The following is a 25,987-nucleotide window of genomic DNA, read 5'->3' as shown; positions in this document are numbered from 1 at the left end:
TGATCAGTTGAATTTATTCACTTTGGTGCCTGGTATCCATACTTAAGGTTCGCATATCGAGGATTGCTTTTACACTAAAAAAAAGGGTTTATGCTGTGTGTCGGATATTATGACCGTATTCCTTATAAAATTGTGGCAACTGAACGCATCTTTATATAGATTTTAATGTCTAATTTTACAGAGATATTAGAACTCTTGAGTTAAAGTTAGTTACTCTCAGTCTTATTGTACTACCTTATATTATATTAGTTAGCAGTCATGTAAAGTCGGTAGATTTATAAATACAAATTAAATTAAATAGAGTATGCCTGTATGGACACTTTAATTTTGTTAAGGGTGAAGACTCGTCGAAGTTAACATGTCCAAACAACTACATGACTTATTTTACTCACTGCACCGAGGGTTTTCTTTTATCTTTTGTTATTTTCAAGCATTTTCTAATTAAAAGAATTTTTGACGATTTTCAATGAATTTGAAGATTTTGATAGCAAAGGATTTGCTATATTTCTCTCCCTCGCACTGATCCCACGGAAAAAAGGCCATTACTTCATTGAAATGAGCGTGTAAACTCAACTCTTGGGGTCTTAGTGAGAAATAGTTATTTTCATGCTTCGGGGCCGAAAATGAGGGCAATTTTTCGAATTTTCTCGGGTTTCCGGCACTCTGCATGAAAACTTACTTACACTTTCGCTTGTAAGCCTCACTTCGTTCGGCCTACAATCCGCGAATTTGCCTAAAATCAATCGTCCAAAACAGGTACACAAATCTACTATCACATGTTTCGACGGTGTGTGTGAACCTAGCGACAACTAGGTTTGGAAAATTTTTTATGACGATTTCAACTTTACATTTAATCCACTTTACACCAAAAACTCCAAAAAGTGGATTTTTTCGCTTTTTAACATTGTAGTATGAGTTGTAGTACGTGGTTCGATCAAAATTAACAATTTTTAAGACTTTTACAGTATTTGGTAAAATGAACTTTTTTCCTATTTAATCCATTTAATCCAATTTTTATTCCATTTAATCCATTAAATCCATTTAATACAATTTAATCCATTTCATCCATTTAATCTAGAAGTGAGTCACCACTCGGTTTCACCCGCCTTCGTAAGTGTCTTAACATATTCTTTCAGAACCTTGATAATTCCTCTAGGTAGTCTACCTTTACTGTTTCGACATAAGATAACTGAACAATGGCCCATTCGATTTGGGCTAAGAACTTCAGTATTATATAATATATAGCATCACTATGACGTCATGCCATGAGCTTATTTTTAAGAGTGTTATGATGAAAGAGATAGAAATATTTTGACAAGTACCCCAAGGCAACTTATAATAAACTGGTCTTCGGTCCTCTCGCTCTCAACGTAACACGTTGAAAGAGAAAGCAATATTTTGACAAGTACCCCAAGGCAAGTTAAATTAACTAGTCTTCGGATCTCTCGCTCTGATCATAACAGTCTATTGCTTATGTTTTGCATCTGTGAAAATCTTCTTTGAAAATGATTTAACATGATGGCGGTATTTTCAAAAACACATTTGTAAATTTCATCGTCATACATACAGATGCCGCTGAAAATATCCGACCGAACCATCAGAGACAACGGGCAACACCAATAATTTTATGTTTAACTGGATAATGATTATGTGGTAGTCGTAGTTTTTTGCAAAATTCCACAGCAAGCGGAATATTGTGTGCTATGTGGAATGGTAGAAGAGACCTTGTTTTTATTGTTGTGATCTCAATGTTTCCAATTACTTTAAGTAAAAAACATTGAAAACCGAGAAAAAACGTGAATTATTTCGTTTTAGTTAAATTCTTTTTCGGATAATTTTTCGGACAAATACTAAAAGGACGATAGAAGTTTTTGGAGAGGTTTGCCAGTTCGACGAAGGAAAATAATAATAGGAGAGTGGAAAATAAGGAAAATATAAAAACCATTTTCGTTTTTCTTTTCCGTGCGACTATGTGGATACATAACTAACAAGAAAAAAAAAATTAGAATTATTAACACTCATATGGGAAATGGAATCGTGTACTTCGGTGTGTTTGATTGAACGGATAGCCCATAATACAAAATTAATGTAAAATTCATGTTTTATCGCAGACAATATTTTACGCAAAAAAAAAACTTGGTACAAATTGCAGAACGAAAAGTGGTAGTGTAGTGTCCCTGGTTCTTTAATTTCGAAACACTTTCATAATTTCGGTTTTTACGTAAATTTTATGATAATTAGCCGAAAAGGGGCTGGAAATTGTTTCGTGTGGCAGCAGAAGTGAAAATATGTGATAAATGTCCATGACAGAACATATACCTCGTATAAAAAGAACTTGTGATTTTTCTTGATTTTTCTCTATATATACACAATTGTGTGTGAGTGTCACGCCTGGAACTCGCGTATTTATCAAGGAATTTCGAATATAAAAGTAAATTTATCAAAAAGTGAAAGAAGAGACGAGAAAAAAACCACTGACATGACAATTTTTGGCAAGAACAAAGGAAGTTTTTCATTTTCTTTTTAGCAAGTCCAATACTTATAGCAATTTTGTCGATTTTCATTCAGTAAATAAGCGAAAACAATTCAGTTGTCACATAATTATTTTACACAAATTTCTTGTATAAAAATTCATTTCCTAATTCTGTTGTTTACAAACGACTCAAATACCTTCTTATGGATACCTAAAGTAGTGAAATTAAAAATTCAAATTAAGTGATAAACAGGCTGAAAGAAAACATCTATTTGACTCGAAACGAAAATGTATAAATGGTGTGAAAAAGTTAGTCACTTAACAAAAATATTTTTAATTATTCGTATTTTATCCACACAAACACACACACAATACACACAGCCAAAAACCACTCACATGTATATATTTGTGGTAGTTAAAGACTCCCTATCAAAATTGATTATTCCCATGCCCATATATAAATAGCCGAATATTAACGACTCACTTTGATTTTATAGTTTATGCTTAAAAATGATATAATATCTCGTATAACTATTGTTACTCCCTGAACATATATTTATATTCAAATACCATACCTGGTATATATTACATATCGTTGTTGTTTGTTTTTATTTGGCCGTAGCTCACCTACTTGAATATTTTATTATGTATAAAATGCCCTTCCTTAAACCTTTATCAATTACAAAGTCATTCATTTTACATTTGCTCCTTCAAGCTAAGATTTAAATAATGGAAAATATTCCAAGCATAGAAACCATTTTGTAGTGAAAGCAACAAAAGGGTATAATCGCCGTTGCCACTTACGCAGTATTCACAAACCATAAATTTTTAGCACAAAACAGGTCACTGCTAGAATGTAAATAGAATTATTCGCGAATTGTGGTGCTTAGAACAAACTGTTGCATGGTTTCCGCTCTTTGGTAACGTAGAACTATGGAATTTCGTGAAAAAGGTTTGGATCGAAATTTTAGATCGATTTTGTTACATCGATTACCTAAACATTTCAGATATTTAGCTGATAGTTCTAACACGCTTCCATAGATAAAGGGATCTACTAATGATATTTCGTGACATTACATGTTTAACGTTCATGTCCATATTGTCCATATTGGATATGTCAACATCAGGCTTGCATGTAGCGAATCGTTTCGGATACACTTAAAAACAATCTTGATATCAAAGCAAATGCATCTTCTCCCTTATTTTGTAAAAACAGTTTTTTGTCGGCCACAAAGTCAGTACTTGAAATTATTCTGAAGTAGTTTTTTTTATCCCTTTTGGATGTATGTATCTACCCGTACCAACCCTAGCGAAAACTCTCCAGGTCACTTAATTCGAAACAAAGAAAAAAATTGTTTTTAAAATGTCTTAACAATTTATTTCTATTTCGCTGAATGTTGATGTAACAAAGAGTCTTATTTGTAAATTTCTCTTTATGTCTGCATTACAATTTACCGGGATCATGTTCACCGAGTAATTAAGTTTAATTGCTCGAGGCCTCGACTGGTTTCTTTTTTTTATTTAAGTAAAAAGCGAGCACACATATTTCCACCGCCGAAAAATCTGATTGTACACACACCTTGTGCACACAGTCTTAATGGAATAATGAACACGAAACTGAAATTATACGCTGAACGTGGAAATATGACGAGCTCACAATGCCACTAAAGGCGAATAAAGATGTTCATTGCGCGTACATAAATAGAATAATGTCCTAGTCAGAGTAAACACTATCCGAAATTCTTTATAGATCAGTTTCCTTCCAATGTTTCTGCTTCTTGACTTTTTTTTAACTAATTAGTATATGAAATATCGCTTTAGGACACCGAGCCTTGCCTATGCACCGAAAGAACTCTAGGAAAAAAAATTCCATCGGCTCAAGTATAATTACATTTTGTACTTTTTTTTTTAAGCTAAAAAATTCACATTAAATGGAAATTCATTAATTATGAAGGCGGAAAACTGCTGTTTGTGATTAATAGAACACAATTTCAAAGTAAACATTTTATATACGTTTGTTGCTTCCTAATGTTGAATTCAGAATCAAAGTCAGAAAAAAGAAATTGCAAAGGTAAAATACAAAATTAACTTTTAGCTTTACCTTTGATGCTATTAACATTTTCTCTCTCTCATTTTTTCGTCCATTTATTTATTAACTGCAACATTGTACTTCCACGCCACTGGGATATCAAATTGTAAATTGATATGAAAATGTGATTCATTTCAATTTTAAATGAAACTGTAGTCATATTCTCGCTAATTTATGCATTTAGTTAGTCATTTTTTTATTATTATTTTACTGAAATTTTCATATTTTTTTCGATTTCATAAATTATCATAATTTTACACTTAAATTTCTGCAATCTGTTAATAATCGTTTGAAGGCTAAATTCGCTGCCTGTTAAAATTGTGGAAACTTTTTTTTTAGATTGTTCAGTCGTTGCAAACTATACCAGTAACGCATAATAGTAAATTCATAAAAAAAAAATCACTTATGCACCGCCTAATGCATTTCGTTGCTTAATCCGATGATGTAAAAAATCCATAAACTGTGAAATATTTGAAAATATTTGATTTCGGTAACCAAAACCATTAAACGGTTCAGTGGTCCAACACGTATGTACTCATAGGATTTATCAGAAATTCTGGACGATATTAATTTCGCTGGCATACACACTCTTGTGTGAAGTACATTGAGTGTGATCTAGATATATAAGATGTAGCGACACTTTTCATCATACGAAATCTTTCATCCCGATTGCAAAAAAATCGCACAGCTTTAATGATTCACCATTTTTAATTAATTGAGAATTTGAAAAAATTTTAAATTCAAAAACTTAGTTGACACCGGGTCCTACAATCGCTAAACCGAACTGACGTGCATACGTTATTTTGCACCAGCTGGTCCCATTTGGAATTGTATGTGACCAGCTGGTGCAAAATAACGTATGCACACCAGTTCGGTTTAGCAATTGAAATATTGGGGAAATTGTGATTTTCACTAGGCATATTCGAAAATTATTTGTTTGATAAAATATCGATTATTTCTTTAGAATCGACTATCGGTTCGAAAAATCAACATCAATCGAATGTTTTATTGAGGATCGATCGATTATCAGTAAATATCCATTGATAATCGGTGAATATCGATTGAAAATCGGTAGATATCTACTGATAATGGGTAAATATCGATTGATATCGGTAAATATTGACAGATAATTTGATAAACATCGGTAAATATCGATTGATCTCGATAAATATCGACAAATTCGATACATTTTGACTGATATAATATCAGTGATTTTTCAATAAATAACGACAGATAATTCGATTATCAGTCGATATTTATCGAGGGGGAAGCTACGCGAGCAAATACTGGTACAGTTGCTATTTGCGATTGGTGACCAGTGACCAATAGAAGGAAATATTGTGCCAATAGACGCCAATAGTGAGATAGAGTTTGCTCGTGTATTCGGATGGATATTCGGTTGGTATTGTATTAATAATTTGAACATTTTATCATCGATTGATGATATTTTTCAATGAACATGCCTTAGTTTCACTTAGAATTATAATTTGAAGTAAAACTTGAAAACTAAAAATTAACCATCCAAATACTTTTTCAAGTTTTACATCAACATTTTAAGTAAAAAGTCTTAATCCTATTACCTACCCGTTGGGTAGCTTAGCTATTTAACAGAAAAAAAAAAATTCAGAGTCGTGTTCCTGATTAGGGTTTTTCAAATAAATTTTTCAGTTGAGTATTGGAGATAACATTTTCCTCTTATCGCAAACAGTTTATTTACGTAAGTTAAGTGTCTGTTTGCCTAAAATTGTAAGAGTATGCTAGAAAGGCATTTGATAGAATGTAAGATCTATCTCTCACTGGATTATCTGTATTAAAATATGTTTTACGACTCTATTACACAGCCTTCAAACGTCGCGAAAACACATATTTCCAAATTAATTAAAAAAAAATCGCTCCGTACGTAACATGCACATATAACGCGTCGATGTGATAACCCTGCAAAGTATAAAAATTCGTATCTTTAGTATTCCACATTATGACCTTTCTCTACAGATCCGTCACTCTGATTAATTAATTTTTACATGGGAGGCTAAACAGACTTTGTAGATATTAAACACTAACTCTGATATTGGACCTATATTCTGCGTTAAATTAATAACTTTTTTTTTCCTTCTCTCCATCAATCTCTGGTGTTATGTATATTATGCAAACCTATTTCATTTTAATTCATATTCATTCATTCAATCGTTAATCGAGTATACTTTATACAGTTAACTTAACTTATTAGTTTTATGTAAAAAGAAAATTTTTCAACAATCACGATTTTTAATTGGGTTCGATGGCTAACGTGGTACATTAAAATATCGTTAGTTTTGTCACATTAATGAACTTCCACTAAGGTGACTATTATTACAGCAACCGACACTGAAAGTGGGAGGTGTACTGTAACGATGAGGGTATAATTGAAATTTGTATTACTTTTTCCAATGTTATTAATAAACCAAAGGCTATTGATGGCATGATGCTTGGAAACGACAGCATCGTCAGTATTAAAATGCATATTTTCCGAGAGCCATAATATTGCAGATATTTTCTTAGCAAATTGAATTAAGAAGTTCTTCGAACGCGCCTTTTGCCTATGTTCTATTTCACGGAAATTCTACAAAATATATAGTCGACTAGTCACGAACACCCAATAGCAATATATACCTCCCACTGTAATATTTTAATCACACGCTGAGAGAGTAATTTTTTAATTATACCACCAATTAGCTTCATTTAAAAAAAGAAATAGTAGAGTGCAAATGGCTAGAAAACTCATTCTGCCTATATTCATATTTTGCATTATTATACACACAAAGCCTGTGTTCAATTCGTATGATATTTTTTTATGATTAATAACGAATCGGTTGAAGTGATATTAGCTAACAAGAATGCTGAATACACGTTATGATTATTGAGACGAAAGGTAAACAGTTTATTATTTCTTCCATTAGCATTATGAATGTTGAAAAAATCCACTTAAATCTGAAAGTTTATATGAATTTTAAAATTCGAATCAAGTGAATTCTCACGTATCGAATGACCTGACTAAACATTTACGTTAATTAGATCAAACTCGAATAGTTATTATCATTATACTCCAACAAACAACTTTAAGTAACTGCTTCAAATCACAAGTGAGCACCTGTCTAGAAAAGACATTCTAAAGCAAACACACTTTATATGGAAGCATTATATACATATTTACGACACTTGCAGCTGATGTAATGCCATTACATCCATTATGCTATTAGCTAAACAAAAATCGATTTGAAGAAAATTCTTTTAGTTGACATTGTAACGTGGCATGATCGAAAGTTTGTTTGTATTAGATGCTAGGATAGATTAGTTTATACGCTGCTAGTTTCTCTGATATATAGTCAAGCAAAGGCAACAAACGTTAAAAGAAATTGACAAGTTATAGTTAAAGAGCTTTCAGCTATCACTTGAAAAATGTACATAGTTTACCAAACACATGAAACCTCTCTTCACTAAACCAACAATTTTGACATTTTTTCTTTTTGGTTTAAAAAAAAACGGCCAGAGACAATTTTTCTCCTCAACACTTTTGTTTATTCTTTAAGAACTGAATTGTTTTTTGTTTTTTTTTTTTTTTTCGTTATGTAAACAGTCCAATAAATGTTTTATGTTGCCGAAATAGAACATTTTTTATTGTTTTTTTGTAAATTTTAATTTTAATTTTTTTTTTATTTCTATAGATGTTGTTCAGAAGTCTTGCTAAAAATACGCACCAGCACCTTGTCCAGTCCAAGAATTGTCGATAAATGTTTGATTGTGAATGTTTAAAAAAGTAAATTGCAAATTGTTGAATGGAAAACATTATTTAGTGAAATCAATGTCAATATTCTTAAATATATGACAAAAAAAGATACGATAAAATTGTAAAAACAAAATTAAAACATAAAACGAGACCGCTTTTTAGCGAATTTTAGTCATTGCAACACGTTTATTATTATTTCAAATCCCAACTGTTATATCCGGAGTCCAATTAGTTTGATATATTTTTTGTTTTGTTAACTTTTACCAAATCACCCTAACAAAAAAAAAACCAACAACAAATAAAATATGCCTCTGTTTGGTAAAAAGGATTCGGCCAAAAAATCGAAAAAAGATGTTCGCGACCCGGACAAACATGGCTCAATCGAGGACAAATATCATCTAAAAGAATTACTTGGAACGTAAGTATATTCATTTTATCGAAATTTAATTTAAATGATTCATTATTATGCTTGTATTACCATTTATGCGCATTAGAACTTCATAATTTTAGCTCAGATTCAATCTCGGAATCTCGGGTCTTAGTTCTGACCAGACCTCAGATAACTTGGAACCTGGATTATTTTTAAACTGATCTGAAAAAATTCGAATTTAATAAATCATTGAACGTGAAATAGTCAGAAACTGTCAGGTTTCGAGGTTTCCTTGACCTAACTTTAATGTCGGGTTATTGTCAACTGTTTCGTGTTTGTGTTGGGGACATCTTCTGAGTTATATAAGGCGAATACTATGGCATAATATTAGAACTATCCATAAAGTACGTAACGCGAAAAACGGTATTTTTCTGACCTACCGTAATCCTATACATTCTGTTTTTTTACCACTCCCGTCAATGTCTTAACATTCCAGAATACTATCTTTAAAGTCGAACTAAAACTAGAAAATCATAGGTCCACCTTCCATATATTTTGCATGGAGAAATAACTTACGATTTTCTAGTTTAACATTGACATTGACTGATAATTGTGTGTCAAACCGCAATTTCTCTATTTTATCAATTGAAACCATTATCGATATCCGGTGGTTTGCCAGTGCTGACGGGATGTTACACTCAACTGAAAAACTACAAACTTATTCTCAATGTTATGTTTTGCAATTGCAATAGATTTTTCCAGGAAATGGACACAGAGTTATTCAATTCGTTTCGAATAACATCAATGCATGAATAGCTTCAACCTTTTACAGATTTACAAATTTTATCTTTTTCCGAGAGCGTCGAAAAAAAAACATAGCTAACGCCGACCAGTACGAAACACCTATTCGTATCAAAAGCCTTTACTGTGAAACTCTTCATTTCTTTTACTTCATTCTCTACTGAAAAGCTATTTTAGGTAATTTTAACTTACATAATCCAGTCTTTTTCTTGTTATCATACACAAATAAATTGCCAGAGGCAATATCGACAGCCCCGTACGAAGTCAAATTTCATAAATTCTTATTTAACCAGCTATTTATACCGCTATATTTACATATAAATAAACATTTCACAGATGAATATGCTATAATATAGCTATATATGCCTGTATATAGCTCAATATAGCTGTATATAGTTATATATAGATGTCTAGTCTATATATGGAATGCCTGAAACACCCCACACACATAACAAATTATTTCCATGTTAACAGAAACTCTATAAGTACCATTTTTCTCAAGAATTATCACTTTTAATAAAATCCAATATGGCCGCCAGCAGCCATTTTGTTAGGAGACCGGAAATTTTACTGACGCTTTACATTCGTTAATACCTTTCAAACAAAAAAAATGCATGAAATTCGGTCAAAATTTACCCGAGATATTGACAAAATACTCCACGTGCACTGTACGGCCGAGTAGCCAGATAAGAGCTACCTCCAAGTGACCTAGCTCACGCTCCGGTGATCATAATTTCATAAACTTTTTTTTCCCTGATTGGTACGGTCAATACCTATCTAATAAAGCAAAAAATCCGTTCAAATTTGGCCGATCTACAAGCAAAAACTGCTTGGCGCCCCGTACCTGGTTCACACCAAGGGGTCTAACTCACTAGTCGGTCATCCGATTTCCATTAATACCTTTCATTTGACGTATCACTTATAAGTGTCGCTTTTAAAAGTCCGGAGATATCTTCGAAAAACCCTAAAGCACTTATTGGGCCCCAGCTCGGGAGGGGTCGATCCAAAATCGCCCATCTTCGAACTAAACCTTTCTTTTGACATTACCAAACGAAAAAAAAAAGAATTTTAGAAATCGGGTGTGTTTTACTCAAGGTATCGTGCAGACAGACGGACATTTTTTTTCGCTAATTTGGCATCTATGTACAACCACAATAGGTTTCCACTTACTCAGGGAGTCCAATTCGACGTGTTACAAACGTACTTCGTACGGGTCTAATGAATGAAATGGTTACGTAAAAATCTGTTCATTTAACAAAGACTGTCTGTCTGACCAAGTGAGCTGATAGATTTCTCTGTTGACATGTACTACCTAAGGAAGTACCGATACACACTTTTTTTGATCAACCAGTGAATCGGCGATCAACCAAAGATTGACATTGTCCCGACCAAATCAGCGTCATTACTCGGTCCTGCTGTTCGTAATAGGTTAAATACACGGCAGTATGAAGCCAGGCAGGATCAGTTCATTTTTCGAATGTCAAATAAGGGACCTTATACACTGTACGGCAATGACTCACACGAACACTGACATAAATTTAATAAATTCTCTTTTAACAAAATATAGAGCTACTAGATATTCAGGTCCCCAGACAAATCAAGCGCTCCTGCCTGGTTTTACTCTGCCGTGGTTAAATATCAACTTTCAGTTATAAGGAAAGTTAGACGAACAATAGTAAAAATAGTAAAATTGAAAGATCAACTCAACCGTAGAAGGGTAAATGAAGCCTGAATGCCTGCGTATACCCAGTTTATTATTCTGTTCACCTCGTTGTTACTTGCATGTTTTCTTGACGAGACACACGAGTTTGCAAACAAATGTGTTTTTCAAAAGCACGCTACCTCGATATCCCAAAAAAAATCTATTTTATCACAACAGAGTTAATCTTTCATTTAGTTATATTTCGTCTCGTCTCGTCTAATCCTGTGAAAAGATAAAAATAATGATGAAAAATATCCTCTTATTTCGAATTTATCAACTACTTCTAATGCATTACAATGGGTTCGTCCGTACGCTTTCTATTTTATCTTCAAGGTAGAATAAAAATATGAAATATTGTTTTTCTATCGTTCGATGAGCTTCAGCGCAACGTGATTTCGAATGTAATGACTTTGTATGATTGAATGTTTTTCCCTGACATAGTACGTAGACTCATATAACAAACAGCAAAAATATCGAACCACATTTGCAATGAAAAGAGATCTAGCTTCATTTTATGAATATAATACCCTCGGTGCACCATAGTTCATAAAATGTTTTTTTTTTTACAGAGGTGCCTTCTCTGAAGTTCGTTTAGCTGAAAGCAAAGATTATGCCGGCCAACTATTTGCTGTTAAAATAATTGACAAAAAAGCGCTGAAAGGAAAGGAGGACTCACTAGAAAATGAGATCAAAGTACTGCGAAGGTAAGAGTTAATTACATTTTTTGTCATTGCTGAATATCTAATTCGAAACGAGTACACTTTGAATTTAATTTATATCGCACATAATATCATACACGTTCATTTTGATTGGTTGATATAATTTTGGTTTTTATTTCGACTGAAAACTTAAGTTAATTATTTTTTTTGCAAAGTCTTGTAGAGTACAACAGCTAATTTCGACCAGGATTTGTGACAATTTTGGTTTTTATAATTATAACAGTGAAATGTTACGTATACTGAGAGTGTATTGTATTATATCTCACAAAACAGCAACAACAAAAAAGTCGAGTTTGTTATTCGAAAAACATGTTCATTACATTCTTAGTTATAATCAGCAAATTAGAAATTAAAACAAACAAAAAAAATACCAAAGAACTGATAGGGAAGGTCAAATACTTCATCAAATATAAAAGTTCTTTATGAACATTGTTGCGTAATTAGGAATTTTAAAATAAACGAATTATGAGATAAGAAACATTTTACATACTTTTTGTGCTTAAAACTTTTTTTAGGGGGTCATTCGTAAACAACATTGTAGCAGTGGGGGAAGAGGGATTATGAAAATAGAGGACGGAGGCGAAAAAGGTCGACAACTTATAAAATGTATAGGACCGTCACTTACGAACGTTCTCTTCTCGAACGCAAAAGGTTCACCACCCCCGAAATTGTTTTATGAATTAAATAAACGATGAAGGATGAAAGAATTGTGGAAACTTTGTGGGAAATTGGCTTCTTTTTAAGCAATTTTCGATGGAAAAACTCAGATGAAATATTGAATTACCTTTCGGAGTTTGACGATAATTTCTTTCGATTCAAGTTGCCACAAAGGTAGAATTTTTAATAATTACAAAGGAAATTTACAAACCGAATCAATTGTGAAGCAGGATGCTCTCCTGGTTTCGAGTCGGGTGTTTGGGAATGTTCTATGCTAACTTTATTGAAACGACAAGGATTTATTGCAATATCTGTTACTTCCTCTGTTTCAAGTATCGCTTAGTGTTAAATCTTTTACTTCATTTGTTATATACGGAGTTAATGTCTTATTTCTATCATCGTTTTCGAAAGCAGATAGCTATCCATTTCTGCATGATCATACAAAAGAACAGCAGAAATTATCTTAAACATACTACAAAATTGCAACACCACTTTTTCCTCCTGTTTCTAATTAAAAATTAATAATAAATAATTCTACCTCCAACCCATCAACATCTGTCACACAGAATTATTAATAATGCAAAATTTCTTTGACAACCCAAATATACCTTCATTCAATATACCGATTTTCGTTCCCGGTATCATCAATTTGTTTTTGATTTTGAACGAAATGTAACTAACTTACACAAGCGATTCACGTTATATTATGGTAGATTGGATTTGGGATTGTTCGAAAACTTCAAATGTTTTACGAAAAGCGGGTACCTACTACCGTAGATTCTTTTTTCCATGAAAAATGTTTTTATTGACAAATCTACAATGACAAATTTGATTGAAATGTAAATTAATTTTTGTAATGGAAGTGAACTTCACGGAACGCGAAAAGATGTTGTTTTCTTTTCTCTTTCATTTTAAAACATTCGATTTATTATCATTTTTTTGACGATTGAATATTGGATATAAAAACATGTCTGCGTAAAATGTTCGGAAATTAGGCATTCGGCGTTATTAGTATGGAGCATTGAAGAAAAAATTAATTTGACAATTTGATTGTAAACGTCATCGGTAAACGATGTCCTACCCATAAGAGTCAGGCGAGCTATGATCTGTATCGCACTTATGAACGGCAGATCCAATCAATACATCGAAAATTCGATAAAAATTGTTTCTGCACCTATGCTGCGAAAATTGAACTTTTCCTGCATGAATTTGGTGACGTCTGGATGGTTTTTTGTCACTAGTTGCCAAAACAAGTTACTTTTCGTCACTAGTGACAATCAGTATGTGTGGTTACACGCAGACACCAATAACCGAGTGGAAAATGAAAGCTGCGCTAGACTTTGAATAGTTAGGTTGCATTTTATGCCATTTTCAAACATTTTAATCCATATAAATGTATTAGAAGTAATGCAATTCTGTACTATCTCAGCAAGTTTTTAATTCTCATGTGAAGTGTTAAGAAGAGTGTCACAAGTCTAAAGGAATTAAAGGGAAGTTGTCACGAGAAAACACTGAGGAATTTGTTAATTAGTTTTATAGAATTTTGGGTCAGTCTGCTACCCCTGGGCTCGTTGTCACGCCAGAATGATTTAATTATGGATTGAATCGAAAAGTAACTCATACTTACATGAGCATTTTTTAATCCCTAGAAAATGTGTGGAATATTTATTAGGTCACCCCCACAAAATTTTTAAGTTAGAACGCTATTAATTAGTTTAAAATATCACATAGATGTCGCCATTAGCAGATGCCAGAGATGACAACCTACTAAGAGTTATTATTGCGTTGCGTACCGTTTGACGTATGTTTTGGTTTGGATTCGATAGTTTGCAAAATGCAAAAATAAAGTAAATTTATTTCTACAAAAACCGAATTTGTGCTCCAATATGAACAATTACGGGATACGGAATATGAAACGCTCTACCGAACATGAAGGAAAAATAGAACGAGTACTGCACTCCAACATTTAAGTTTATTTTTGTTGTTTATGCTGAGGCACGGCATCATTTCTCAGGTTCTACTAGCAAAACCTTTTGTCAGTGAGGACATAGCCACAATCAATGTTTCGGTGATACTTGAGTTAAGTTATCCTTGTGATTAGTTTAGTTTCTACTATAACCTTTTGGAATGTATTATCATTAATACAGCTGGTTATCCCCTTCGACGAAATTCTCTAGATTCCAAAAGTAGGTATGCCAAAAAGATGGATTTTTTACACTCTTTTGTGTATAGACAATATCGAGTCCAACTGAATCCTTGATTTTAGCTCTTCCTTTAAGGAACAAAATGACCAATGACTAAAAATCCACAGTTCAAAACTGAACTAAATCAACCAAGCAAAACGAAACTCTGGGCCGTTATTTTTTATGATTCACTAGAAAGTAGCCTCTAAAGACGCTACTTGTATAAAAATAAATGTATAGCAAATAGAAAACAGGTTAGGACACTGCACTGTGGCATAACGAAATATTCCATTTGTGTATTTTTAAGATATCCGTTAATGATGGAAACATTTAGTGAATTCTAATAAAAGAATTCTAATTTTTAGAATGGTGAGGTTGATAACCTCGCCAAAGAATAAATTGAACATTTGTAATAATTAAACAGACTTCATACACTCCGGAAAGCAGCCATTGAGCCGAATTTTTCACGTTACTTCAGAAAACATGCAAGTGGTTCTTTGTTTATAGCGTCCGTATAAGAAATCGTGGACAAAGCGATGTATGGACGAGAATCAGGTAACAAATCTTCATTGCTGCAGAATTTTGCTGTACAATTTGTTGTTCGGACACTAAACATTCAAAGGACCATTTGCATGCCTTCTGATTTTAGGTTACATTTGGCTCGACCGCTGTTACTGGGTGTATTAAGGCTGTTTGATCATTACAGGTTATTCTTCTTCACCGTTCTTAGAATTGTTTTTTTTTATTATTATTTTCACGGAATGTTTTCACCATTAAAGAAGTTGCAATAATCTTCATGATTCAGTACACAAATCGACAATAAAACAGAAGTGACTACTTTGATAAAGAAACAACTTTGGAACACGCAGCCAGCAGTGAATGGTTATTTGGATCACAAGGGACGAAAGTAAAAAAATTCAACCGTGTGCGAAGTTTGCAGCCCGTGGCCGAAGGCCAGGGCGGCAATCGCACAGGTTGAATTTTTTTACGTCGTGCCATGTGATCCACACAACTTTTCATTACAACAACTACGAAAATTGTAATTTGAGCTTCCTTATAATGTTCCAACTGATGAAATTTACCGAAATAAGCTAAATATGCGGGGGTCCAGGGGGCGGCAGCCCCCTGGTAAAAGAAAAATTTATAAATTATTGGCAACGTTCTTTTCTATCACAACAATCACAGTGATCACAACGACACCAGACGGAACACATGTGGTTGCTATCATTTACTTTCGCATCCTCGTTTGAGGGGCGAAAGTACTTTCTCTCCTCTGTTGGGAGGCGAAAGTATTTTCGCACCTCTTGTGATGTCGTGGCTAACTGAGAGTTGAATTTTTATACTTTCGCATCTCATTCGGGAAGCGAAAATTACAACTTTCGTAGTTGGTGTAATGAAAAAGTATTAAGTTAATACTCAATGAAGAATAAAATAGATTGGATGTTAGTCAAATACTGTTTTTCAAAGAATCAGTGTTTATTGAATGCTATTAATATTAGAGCTGCCATAGTCCAATTTAGATCATTTTTTTACTCGGATCGCGATCAATAAAAAGATGAATTTATGAATTTCAACAACTATTCAACTAAACCATTTAAAGAAACAGGTCATTAGTCTTAGAAAACGGTTGTACGCAACACGTTGCGAAATTGGGTGTTTTTGTCACACGACATGGCTATCATTTGCATGAATCAAACTTGACACCAAGTCAATTTGTCGAAGCGATACCCGAGTTAGGACTCCTCTGTTTATTGATTATTATTAATAAACTAGACTCGATGTAGCTATTTTGCTAACTAGTTAGTAAATAAGCTTGTTTTGCGCACTAGATGTGAGTTTGCCTATACGAGCGGAGCGAGTTCGGCAACACATCGTGTGCCAAAAACCCCATTTACTAACGTGTTAGCAACAAGATTTTATCTACTGTTAGTTGAAATATTCATAATTTTCAAGCAAAACACATCACCACAAAATCCTACTACACATGATCGTAGTAGGATTCTGTCAATCTCGTGCGCATAAGTTTAAATTTGGTTATATGCATAAGGCATATAACCAATATAAAAACTTATGCGCACGGAAATTTTCGTGTGTAAATTGCTAACTAGATTTATGCTGAAAATTATGAATATTTTCAACTTACAGTAGATAAAATAACTAACAATCGGCGCATGTTTATCAGACACTGTAATCCTATTTATTTACAACGTGAACCCAAATTTAAGTTTTATTTAATCTAAAGAATGCTGCTGCAAGAAAATGTTCATAAAAATAGCTTTTTTTGCGAATTATAAACAATTATAATTTTAGTGACTATTACTTACACACACCATATATATTTTCTCTCCTAAATATAAAAGGAATGTTCAGCCTTTATAAATTGCATGCGATTCCGTCTCCATTTCATATAGAATGAGCATTTTAAATGTAATTAACTGAATATAAAATCAACACCACCAACCAATCGTTCAAATTATCGCTCTTCCTTTTTTTCTATAAGTAAATAATAAATCTATCGACTTCCGTTTGAGTTATTTTTTTACTCTCTCTTTTTTTAATGTATTTTTGTTTCACTAATATATTGCTCTATGATCACATTTTGAAGACTACCAGCCACAGTGTGGCTGCCACACTAGATATTTGCTTGAAATAACAAAAATCAATTTATTTTTAAACTAACTTCCGAAGTGTGTAAATATTTTACATTAGCAAGAAAAGATCAATTATTGATGAATAATAGAACACTCACTGCTTAAATATGCTACACAAACTGAGAAAAAGGTTTAAAAGCGATACGTGATTGCGTATAGTGATATTTATCGATTGACGGGTAAATATTGATTTGCTCAATAATTAAGATACGGAAAATGTCAAATTCTGGTCATGCAAAATTAACTCCATCGCCTTGTAGAGAACTAGACAATAGATCGAAAAAATTAATTGATTTGTAGTCGGCTTTCCGAAGCTACATTAGTAAACGTATTCAAGGCTAAATCTTCAATCAGGTCATTAAGAACTTATATGATCCTGGAATGTACTAAGATCATTTTCAATATATATTTCGATACGTCCAGTGCCTGTGTAATTTATTCTAAAATGATGAGTGCTGTTCCGATCTCCGATTTAATTTCAATGGATTGAAAACCTTTTTCAACTCTCAGAACTTATACTCAACTCCTTCTGGAAGTCTATGTCAGTTGAGGAAGGGCTTTTACAAGAAAGAATGTCTTTTGTCTATGTCTTCGCTCTATGGTCTATATGCTGGTTTTCAAGTTTTCTTTCCACTATTGGTTTCTAGAATAGATAGGTAGCATAGTTATATTGAACTATATCTTTCTTTCCTAACATTAGAAATACAAATACGCGCAGGGACATTATTCTGTACACTTTTTTCTGTTTCTATCTCTCTTTTTCCCTCCTATCCTATCACTATCAATTCTTTTCACTTTAATTTATTTTTATTTTGATCTATCCAAAACATTTTTTTTATTTTTATAACTCTTCTTCTTCTTAGGTTCAGTGCTAATCAAAGTGATGGTGACGGAAAAGCCGAATCTTCGCGGTGAGTCACAATTTAACATAAGTTTCGAATAACCAGAAGACTTAGAAAAGTGTGCGTGTGTGTGTGTGTGTTATATAGTACATCTTTTGTTCTTCTAGAAATCGAAATGATATTAATCCCCTTGTCTCCGATCCCTGGCTTTTTTTTGAATAGACTTATCCAACGTTGATAACCTAAATCATTCTTTTTTTGATTTTTCTCGTTTTTTTTAAATTAAATTTTTATCATCGAATACAAATTCTATTAATTTGATTTGATTTTTTGTTTTTGAAATATTTTTACAACATCCACATTTGCCATACTTGTAATTTTGTTATCGAAATAAGATTGCACTAATTGACTTTTTCAGTTAATTTTTCATAAATATTTTTTTCACAGGCTGACACATCCGAATATTGTGCAATTATTGGAAACGTATGAAGACAAATCGAGAGTGTATTTAGTTATGGAGCTGTAAGTATTTATTCATCTGTTATCGATAACGACGACGAAAATAATGACAAGCTCTGGGTAATGAGGTATTTTATATGGTAAAATACATGTCAAAAAAAATTGAAGTACAAGATTTGAAATCAATCGATTAAAAATACTTTGATCGATGGAAGTAATAGACCCGATAATAATATTGGTCATATGTTTGCCGTCTGTAACAGATTAATGCTTAGTAAGTCATCGACATTAAGTATGGTACAATCGCTTAACACATTGAAATTAATTGCGGCTTGTCAACTTTCGGCACCCTGGACTTTACTTAAATAGTCGAGGAATGCCTCCAAATTTTAAATTTTTAGAAATTTATTTGGAGGCATTCCACGACTATTTAAGTAAAGTCGAGGGTGCCGAAAGTTGACAAGCCGCAATTATTTTGAATGTGTTAATGCACTGCATGTGAAGGACTGCAATCTTTCTAATTTTAAATGATCTCTCAAAAGACCACTGTAATTTATTCTCGACTGCAGGTGCAGATCAATTTTTCGTCTTGAAAACCTTTACTCTCATAATAATTGGATAGGCCGTAAATTTTCAGAAATGCGAAAGAGCTATGTCATTCACTTATCAAATTATAGTTCTTTGCTCTTCCTGTTAACGGACCTTATGATCTATTTATCGATGTTTTGTTAATCCGAAATTATTCTGACCGATGGTTTTTCAATGCAGTGTCACCGGGGGCGAGCTATTCGATAGAATTGTAGAGAAAGGATCGTACACAGAAAAAGATGCGTCTGATTTAATTCGTCAAGTTCTAGAGGCCGTCGGATATATGCATGATCAAGGCGTTGTTCACAGGGATTTGAAGGTAGTATCAATATTTGTGCCTTAAAGTAACTGGCACTTATTCAACAATCCAATTGTGCTTTCAGCCCGAAAATCTTCTATATTATAGTCCAGACGAAGATAGTAAAATAATGATTAGTGACTTTGGATTATCGAAAATGGAAGACTCTGGAATAATGGCAACGGCATGTGGTATGCCAACAAAATAATTAATAAAATATTGATCCGTCCTTTAAAATTAAATTCTTAATGTTAAGGTACGCCGGGATATGTAGCCCCAGAAGTTCTAGCCCAAAAACCATATGGAAAAGCAGTCGATGTGTGGAGCATAGGTGTCATCTCGTATATTTTACTTTGTGGTTACCCACCATTTTACGATGAAAATGACGCTAATTTATTCGCCCAGATACTGAAAGGTGTGTACTCCTTGAGTCACACATTTATGTTCACTGTTTCTAACTCAAATGAAAAATACATTTCAGGCGAATTCGAATTCGATTCACCGTATTGGGACGAGATAAGTGAATCAGCTAAGGATTTTATTCAAAATTTAATGTGTGTCAATGTAGACAAACGATATACTTGTAAACAAGCACTAGCGCATCCATGGTAAGTTAATAGCATTTTGGTTACACATTTTATTTAGTGGTAATAATTCAATGATTTTACTCGCACAACAGGATATCGGGCAATGCTGCAAGCAACAAAAATATTCACGGAACTGTTTCCGAACAACTTAAAAAGAATTTTGCCAAGTCGCGGTGGAAGGTAGGATATTCAATTACACTTTAAGAGTAACTTATTTTGATGAAAGGCATCACGTTGAAGGGTTTTTCGTTTGTTTGTATAAAAAAGTAATATTGAATTTTCCTAATTCACTGAACAAATCGAAATCTACTGCATCCACTGCATAAATCTACTGAAGTTTTAATTCAGTTGAAGAAAGTTTATGAAATACTTCTTCGGGCTACATGAGAATGAATGAATTGAATGTTGACTAAGCAACAGATCAAAACTGTAAAGATTTTGTTGAAACTTTATTTATGGACTGCAGAGTTAGAGACGTACGTGTGTCAATACCATTTAGGAAATAAAATAAAGTGCATAGTTGTGGACGTTAGCACAATTCTTTTCACTTCTTTTAAAATCTCTTTCCATGAAAGACATGTTTAAATTATCAATATTGTTACGATGGAAGCGCTTTTTCCTGCATTTCCTGTTAACAGATCCGCATTGTACTTTTTCAAAATTTGATTTTAATGTCTTATAAAAAAGAGCGTCAGCGGTTAGATAAACGTAAACATGCTGCGATATGCTAGATTTTTTTAGCAAATAAATGTTGTTTCTTGCCTCTTGTTCTATGTAGCAATGAGATCTGTTACCTTTTTTGTTTAAAATTTTGCTTAGTAGCAACAAAACTCTAAATCTTGTACTTCCTTAGTTTTACTTTTTAAGCTTCACTATTATGAGAGTACTGTAGCTTGAGATTATCGTTTATTTATATCGTTGCTGATAAGAGATGAATAACAGTGTTGCTAAAATTCGTATTCCATTCAGAAATTTTCATAATAAAATCCAGCAGGGTGAATTCCCTCCACAAGGAAAACAAATATCAAAAATTTCAATGTTTTAATCCTAAAGATAACAAAAGTAGCATCCCTGGTCTAGCGTTCTAACCAACCAATCTCAAAAAATTGGTAGAAAGCTTTTTATAATCCATTTTCTTCCATGGTGAGAAGTTGGCCGGTGGAATTATAGATGATAAATAAATAAGGCTTACCTGCACAGGTAAAATTAAAAATCGCAAAAATCGAGAAAAGCTCCCCCAGAGTCATAGTTTAAATTACAGGAACTATCAAATGGGATTATAAAAAAGTTTCAAATGATTCTAGTTTTAACTTTATGACGTTGCTGCCAATTAACAAAAAAAAAATTAACTCGAAAAAATTATTTGCAGCAAGCATATCATGCAGCCACGGTTATACGTCAAATGCAACGAATGGCTTTAAGCAGCAGCGGTGGTTCCAGTGGCCGTAGTCCGGTTGGCAATCGTAGTAATAGCGATGAAAATAGTTCTCAATGTATAAATGGCAGCGGAGTAACGAAATAAATTACGGATTTACGTTAAACACACTAAATTTACCAAAAAAAAAAATGAAAATAATTTAGCTGCTTGTTGCTTAGTCTGTCTTCGCTTAAAAAGAATTTTCTATTATAAAAACAAAGAAAACAACAACAACTAAAAAATGAAATGAATCTTTTAGAGAAAAAGAACCGTTCAGCTTTTTGTACCTAAAAACATGTAAAACTGTGAACGTTTTAAAATAGTGAATTGTTAAAAGAGAGAATTTGAAATCCTAGCATATATAATATTGAATCGTTCAAATTTGTTTATTTTATTTATATTTTTTTTAATTTTTTTTTTTTCTTCTTGTTTTTACATTAAACTTTAATTGTTAATTTTATCAAATTTTTATTATTTTTCAAAAAATTTATTATTTGTGATAAATTACTCGATTATTCGATTAATTTCTTTGTACCCTTGTACTGCAATGAATCTTAAATCGAAATAGGAATGAATCTCAAAGATTTTTCAATTTTAACATTGTTACAATAACTATAATATGAAACTAACAAAATAAACTTAATCTTTAATTTAATGTTAAATTACTTAGTACAGACAATTACAGACGTCGGTCAGTTTATCATACACAAATTCCCATCATTCTTAACGAAACAAAACTTCTTCACATAACCACGGAGGAAAGCTAGGCTATATTCCTTCTGAAGTATCAAGATCAGTCATGACAGATATTGCTGTTTGAACTACCGAGTGAAAAATGATTATTTAGGCACTAGGTTTGTGACAGTCACTGAAAGGCCGCATAAAATTTTTTCCTTCCTGAAAGTTTTAATTTTCGTCACTGAGTTCAGAAAAAATAATTTTGAACGTTTCTCTGATCACCGTGCCATAATTATTAGAATAAAAAAAATATTGGACATGCATTCATTACTTAAGTTACTTAAAGCTATTCTTCTAAATTTTTTCTTGTTATTTCTATGCGAAATGCACGAGAAATGATGCACCATTAAATCGAGACTATATCTCATAACTAATTCGAATCTATGGTACCTATAGATATATCTGAATAGTTGAATTAAGCAGCATCTGAACACTTTTCCGGAACAAATCTGAGAAAAAATTGTGGCTTAAACTAGGCAAATCGACCACTTAACCCACTTCTACCTGATTCTCTCGATTGAACACTGCCGTATGAACTTTTGCCCAAGTATGGTAATTGGAACCTAAGAGTATTTACAGCAGAGTCATTAACACTGATTTTCAAGAAAGTTTTTTTTTTTGCATCGGCGAAGTAGACCTTCGAATGCATTCAGTTTGTATGTATTAATTCAATGTTGACTTAGAAAATGAAAATTTTCCATCAATTTGACTTATTTCTCATTTTCCGTGGCATTTTGTACTAATCAGTTAACATTATTAATATTTCTTACTATATAAACAGTTACTTAACGGTTGCAGCAATAATATTTCACATGTCCCTTTTATCTCGTCAAAGTGTTAATGCTAGGTAAACTAAAATTAATTAAAGATTAAAACTTAAGAAGAGTAAAAAAATTGAATTTTTTTCTTTGTTAATTTAAAAGCTCAACACAACATTATGGGAATTATGTAAATAAATAAAATATGCAAAGCAATCTTATATCCAAACAGTTAACTAATTACTAAATAACTTAATAAAATTGAAAGTAAACATTTATTGAAAATATTGAAAAGAAAAATAAATTAAATTCCTTGGATGATGTAAATTTGCAAAAAAAAAGAAGAAAAATATTGTAAATACAATTTAAAGAGAAATGTGTAACTTTTAATTTTAACAAAAAAGAAAAGAAAGAAAACAAAAACAAAATTATGTGATTTTTAAAAATAGTTTTAAGGGGGACAAAGAACTTTAAAATTGAAAATGAAAATCTTTTTAACAATTATTTAAGGATACACACACAATTACACACATAAAACACACACCATTCTAATTAGATAACTGTAAGAAAGTCAACGATAAGCATACATGAACAGTCGACAAAATTTTAGACCATCAAACTTAAATACTAAAACTGGTTTCTTAGCGCCAAATAAAACCAAACCTAAGCTGGTCCTGCGTATATCTTCCTTCAAATTCCATTTCAAATTTTCGAAATTTAAATTATTTACCAAATATTGAAAGATGTCTCATACGGAATGAATAATGAATGAATCACAGTTCACGGAATTGTTTCTCTGTTTTTTTACCTTAAAAGCGACCTGATGACACATGAACTCAACGAAAAAGGGATTCCTAGGAAATGAATTATTTTACGAAAAAGAAAAATTTAAAAATCAATTAAAATGAGAAATTGTTAAGAGTTGTTATGATAAGAACCAAAACTAAATAAAAAAAAGTTGTAATCTGTTTTCTCGAGAAAAATTGTTGAATCGTCATTTCTGCTCTCTCGTCTCTACCTTTCTTTTATTTTCCATTTTCTTGTAATAGTAGGTATAATAGGAAGAAACTAGGAATTTTTCACTTGATTGATTAATCAATTATCTATCGTAATTCTAAGAAACTTCACGTTTGTTTCTGCAAAATTTTCGGTATGAAATTTTTTATTTTATTTACACAAATTACATTAAACAATAAAAAAAATGAAAGAAGATAAACTCGTCACAATTGATAAGTTGCTGTTAGTAAAACGAGTTAAAATGAAAACATTCCCTAATTCAGCTTGTCGATTCTATGGGTTTATATTGAATAAAATATTGAGATGTGGATATATTTATAAGCATAAGTTGTAAAATTAAAATAAATAAAAGAAATTGAAAAAGGAAAATACGATCGCAAACGGAGCATGGCAGTTAAATATGCAAATAAAAAGTTTGTTTTTCTCGAAAAAAAAAAAATTAAGTCCAAAATAACATTTGTATTGATTCTGCCATTCCCTTCAAAAGCAAAATTGTATAAATAAAATATATTATGGACATGGACACTGCATAATAAGGATACTACAAAGCCATCCGGAATTTCTTTTTTTTTAAATCTCACGCTTTTAGGCAAGTGACTAAAAACAATTAAATGTTTTTGTTATTTAATTTCTTTTTTTCTTTGAATAATTCGAGATTCAATCAAGTCCTAATTAAATAAATATTAAAGTAATCTTTAAAAAGAAAAACCAACAAACAAACATATAATACACCTATATTATGAAATATAAAACTGACTTTTACTTATCCTTATGCACCAACCGCACCAACGAAACCAGCTTCTGTTACAGTGCGAGAAAATGAACAAATCACATTTTCTACGAACACAATCCAAAAAAGGTATTCACGCTATATACACGTTACAATCCATAAACATACGTAAATTTCGTAACATTGGTAATACATGTGGGTGGATTGAATAAGTAGAATTGGATTGTAACTTCTTGTACTGCACAAAACGTCCATTGACCTTATAGTTCATTATTATTATTATTCGAAACATAACATCTATAAATTTCTTCCATTTCTCGCATCAGCTGAACCTACAAACTTATATGTGTCGTGCTGGTAGCTATAGTACCGAAAATTTTTTTATGATTTTCAACCATTTTCAACCTATGAGTCAGGCCTCTCACACCTCCTTATTTCCTTATTTTGATATAAACCTCCTTATTCCTCCTTATTTTATTAAAAGATCCCTATTTTCCTTATTTTTCGCAAATTTCATCGATGGAAATCAAAATTAAGAAAAAAAAAATCGCTGCACGGCAAAAATAACTATTTTTATTATTTAACACAAAAACTCTAATAAAAAGATGGTGTCGTAGCTCATGATCGTTCATGACTGGTTTAACATATATTTTTGTGGTTCCACGCCGCCTCTCGACTCGAGAGTCTCGAGTAAAACTATTTGATTTAACATGCAAATCACCATTAACATTGTCTCAGCCTTATTTACACTTACTTCTTTCAAATTTGTACTTTTATACTTTTACCAATTTATTATTTTTTCGAAACTCGAACGGGATCACAAACAACAGCTTTTGCAGTTAACGAGATCAAAATCTAATCTAGCAAGTTTTAAACTTGAGGGTGGGGTCAAGTAAGAATTCACGCCGTAAGTTTGAAAGAACTCACGCCGTAAGTCTGAAAGAACCTTGGTAAGTACAGTCGAGGAAATTTAGATTTCGGGTTTTCCAAAGGTATTAATCTTATTTAACCCACACTTTATCCCACAACAATGGAATCCACAAATTTAAATTTAGTTAACACAACGGTCACAATGACGGCGCTGCAGTCACGATTTCAAAATGTGATATAGGGTGGATAAACTAAATTTTGGTTTTGGTTACATT

The 25,987-nt window shown here is 32.3% G+C and overlaps 1 protein-coding gene across 2 annotated transcripts; it reads left to right on the top strand.

Annotated features, from left to right (window-relative positions):
• The first annotated feature begins 2,530 nt into the window (after positions 1-2,530).
• LOC119080944 (calcium/calmodulin-dependent protein kinase type 1) lies at positions 2,531-24,463 on the top strand. Of its 2 annotated transcripts, XM_037189572.1 has the most exons (11): positions 2,532-2,782; positions 8,264-8,743; positions 11,768-11,902; positions 18,272-18,319; positions 18,698-18,772; positions 19,478-19,616; positions 19,681-19,786; positions 19,852-20,010; positions 20,077-20,203; positions 20,275-20,362; positions 21,552-24,463. In XM_037189572.1, exons 2-11 carry the CDS (start codon positions 8,631-8,633, stop codon positions 21,702-21,704), a joined length of 1,143 nt encoding a protein of 380 aa, XP_037045467.1. In that variant the 5' UTR covers positions 2,532-2,782; positions 8,264-8,630; the 3' UTR covers positions 21,705-24,463. The 2 variants fall into 2 exon arrangements, with proteins under 2 accessions (XP_037045468.1, XP_037045467.1); XM_037189573.1 differs by lacking the exon at positions 18,272-18,319 and having other exon boundaries at positions 2,531-2,782.
• The last annotated feature ends 1,524 nt before the right edge of the window (positions 24,464-25,987 follow it).

The sequence above is a fragment of the Bradysia coprophila genome, unplaced genomic scaffold (assembly GCF_014529535.1).
Source record: "Bradysia coprophila strain Holo2 unplaced genomic scaffold, BU_Bcop_v1 contig_350, whole genome shotgun sequence".
Taxonomy (NCBI): domain Eukaryota; kingdom Metazoa; phylum Arthropoda; class Insecta; order Diptera; family Sciaridae; genus Bradysia; species Bradysia coprophila.
The sequence above is the reverse complement of the archived record's forward strand: the minus strand, read 5'-3'. Positions and strand labels throughout refer to the sequence as shown.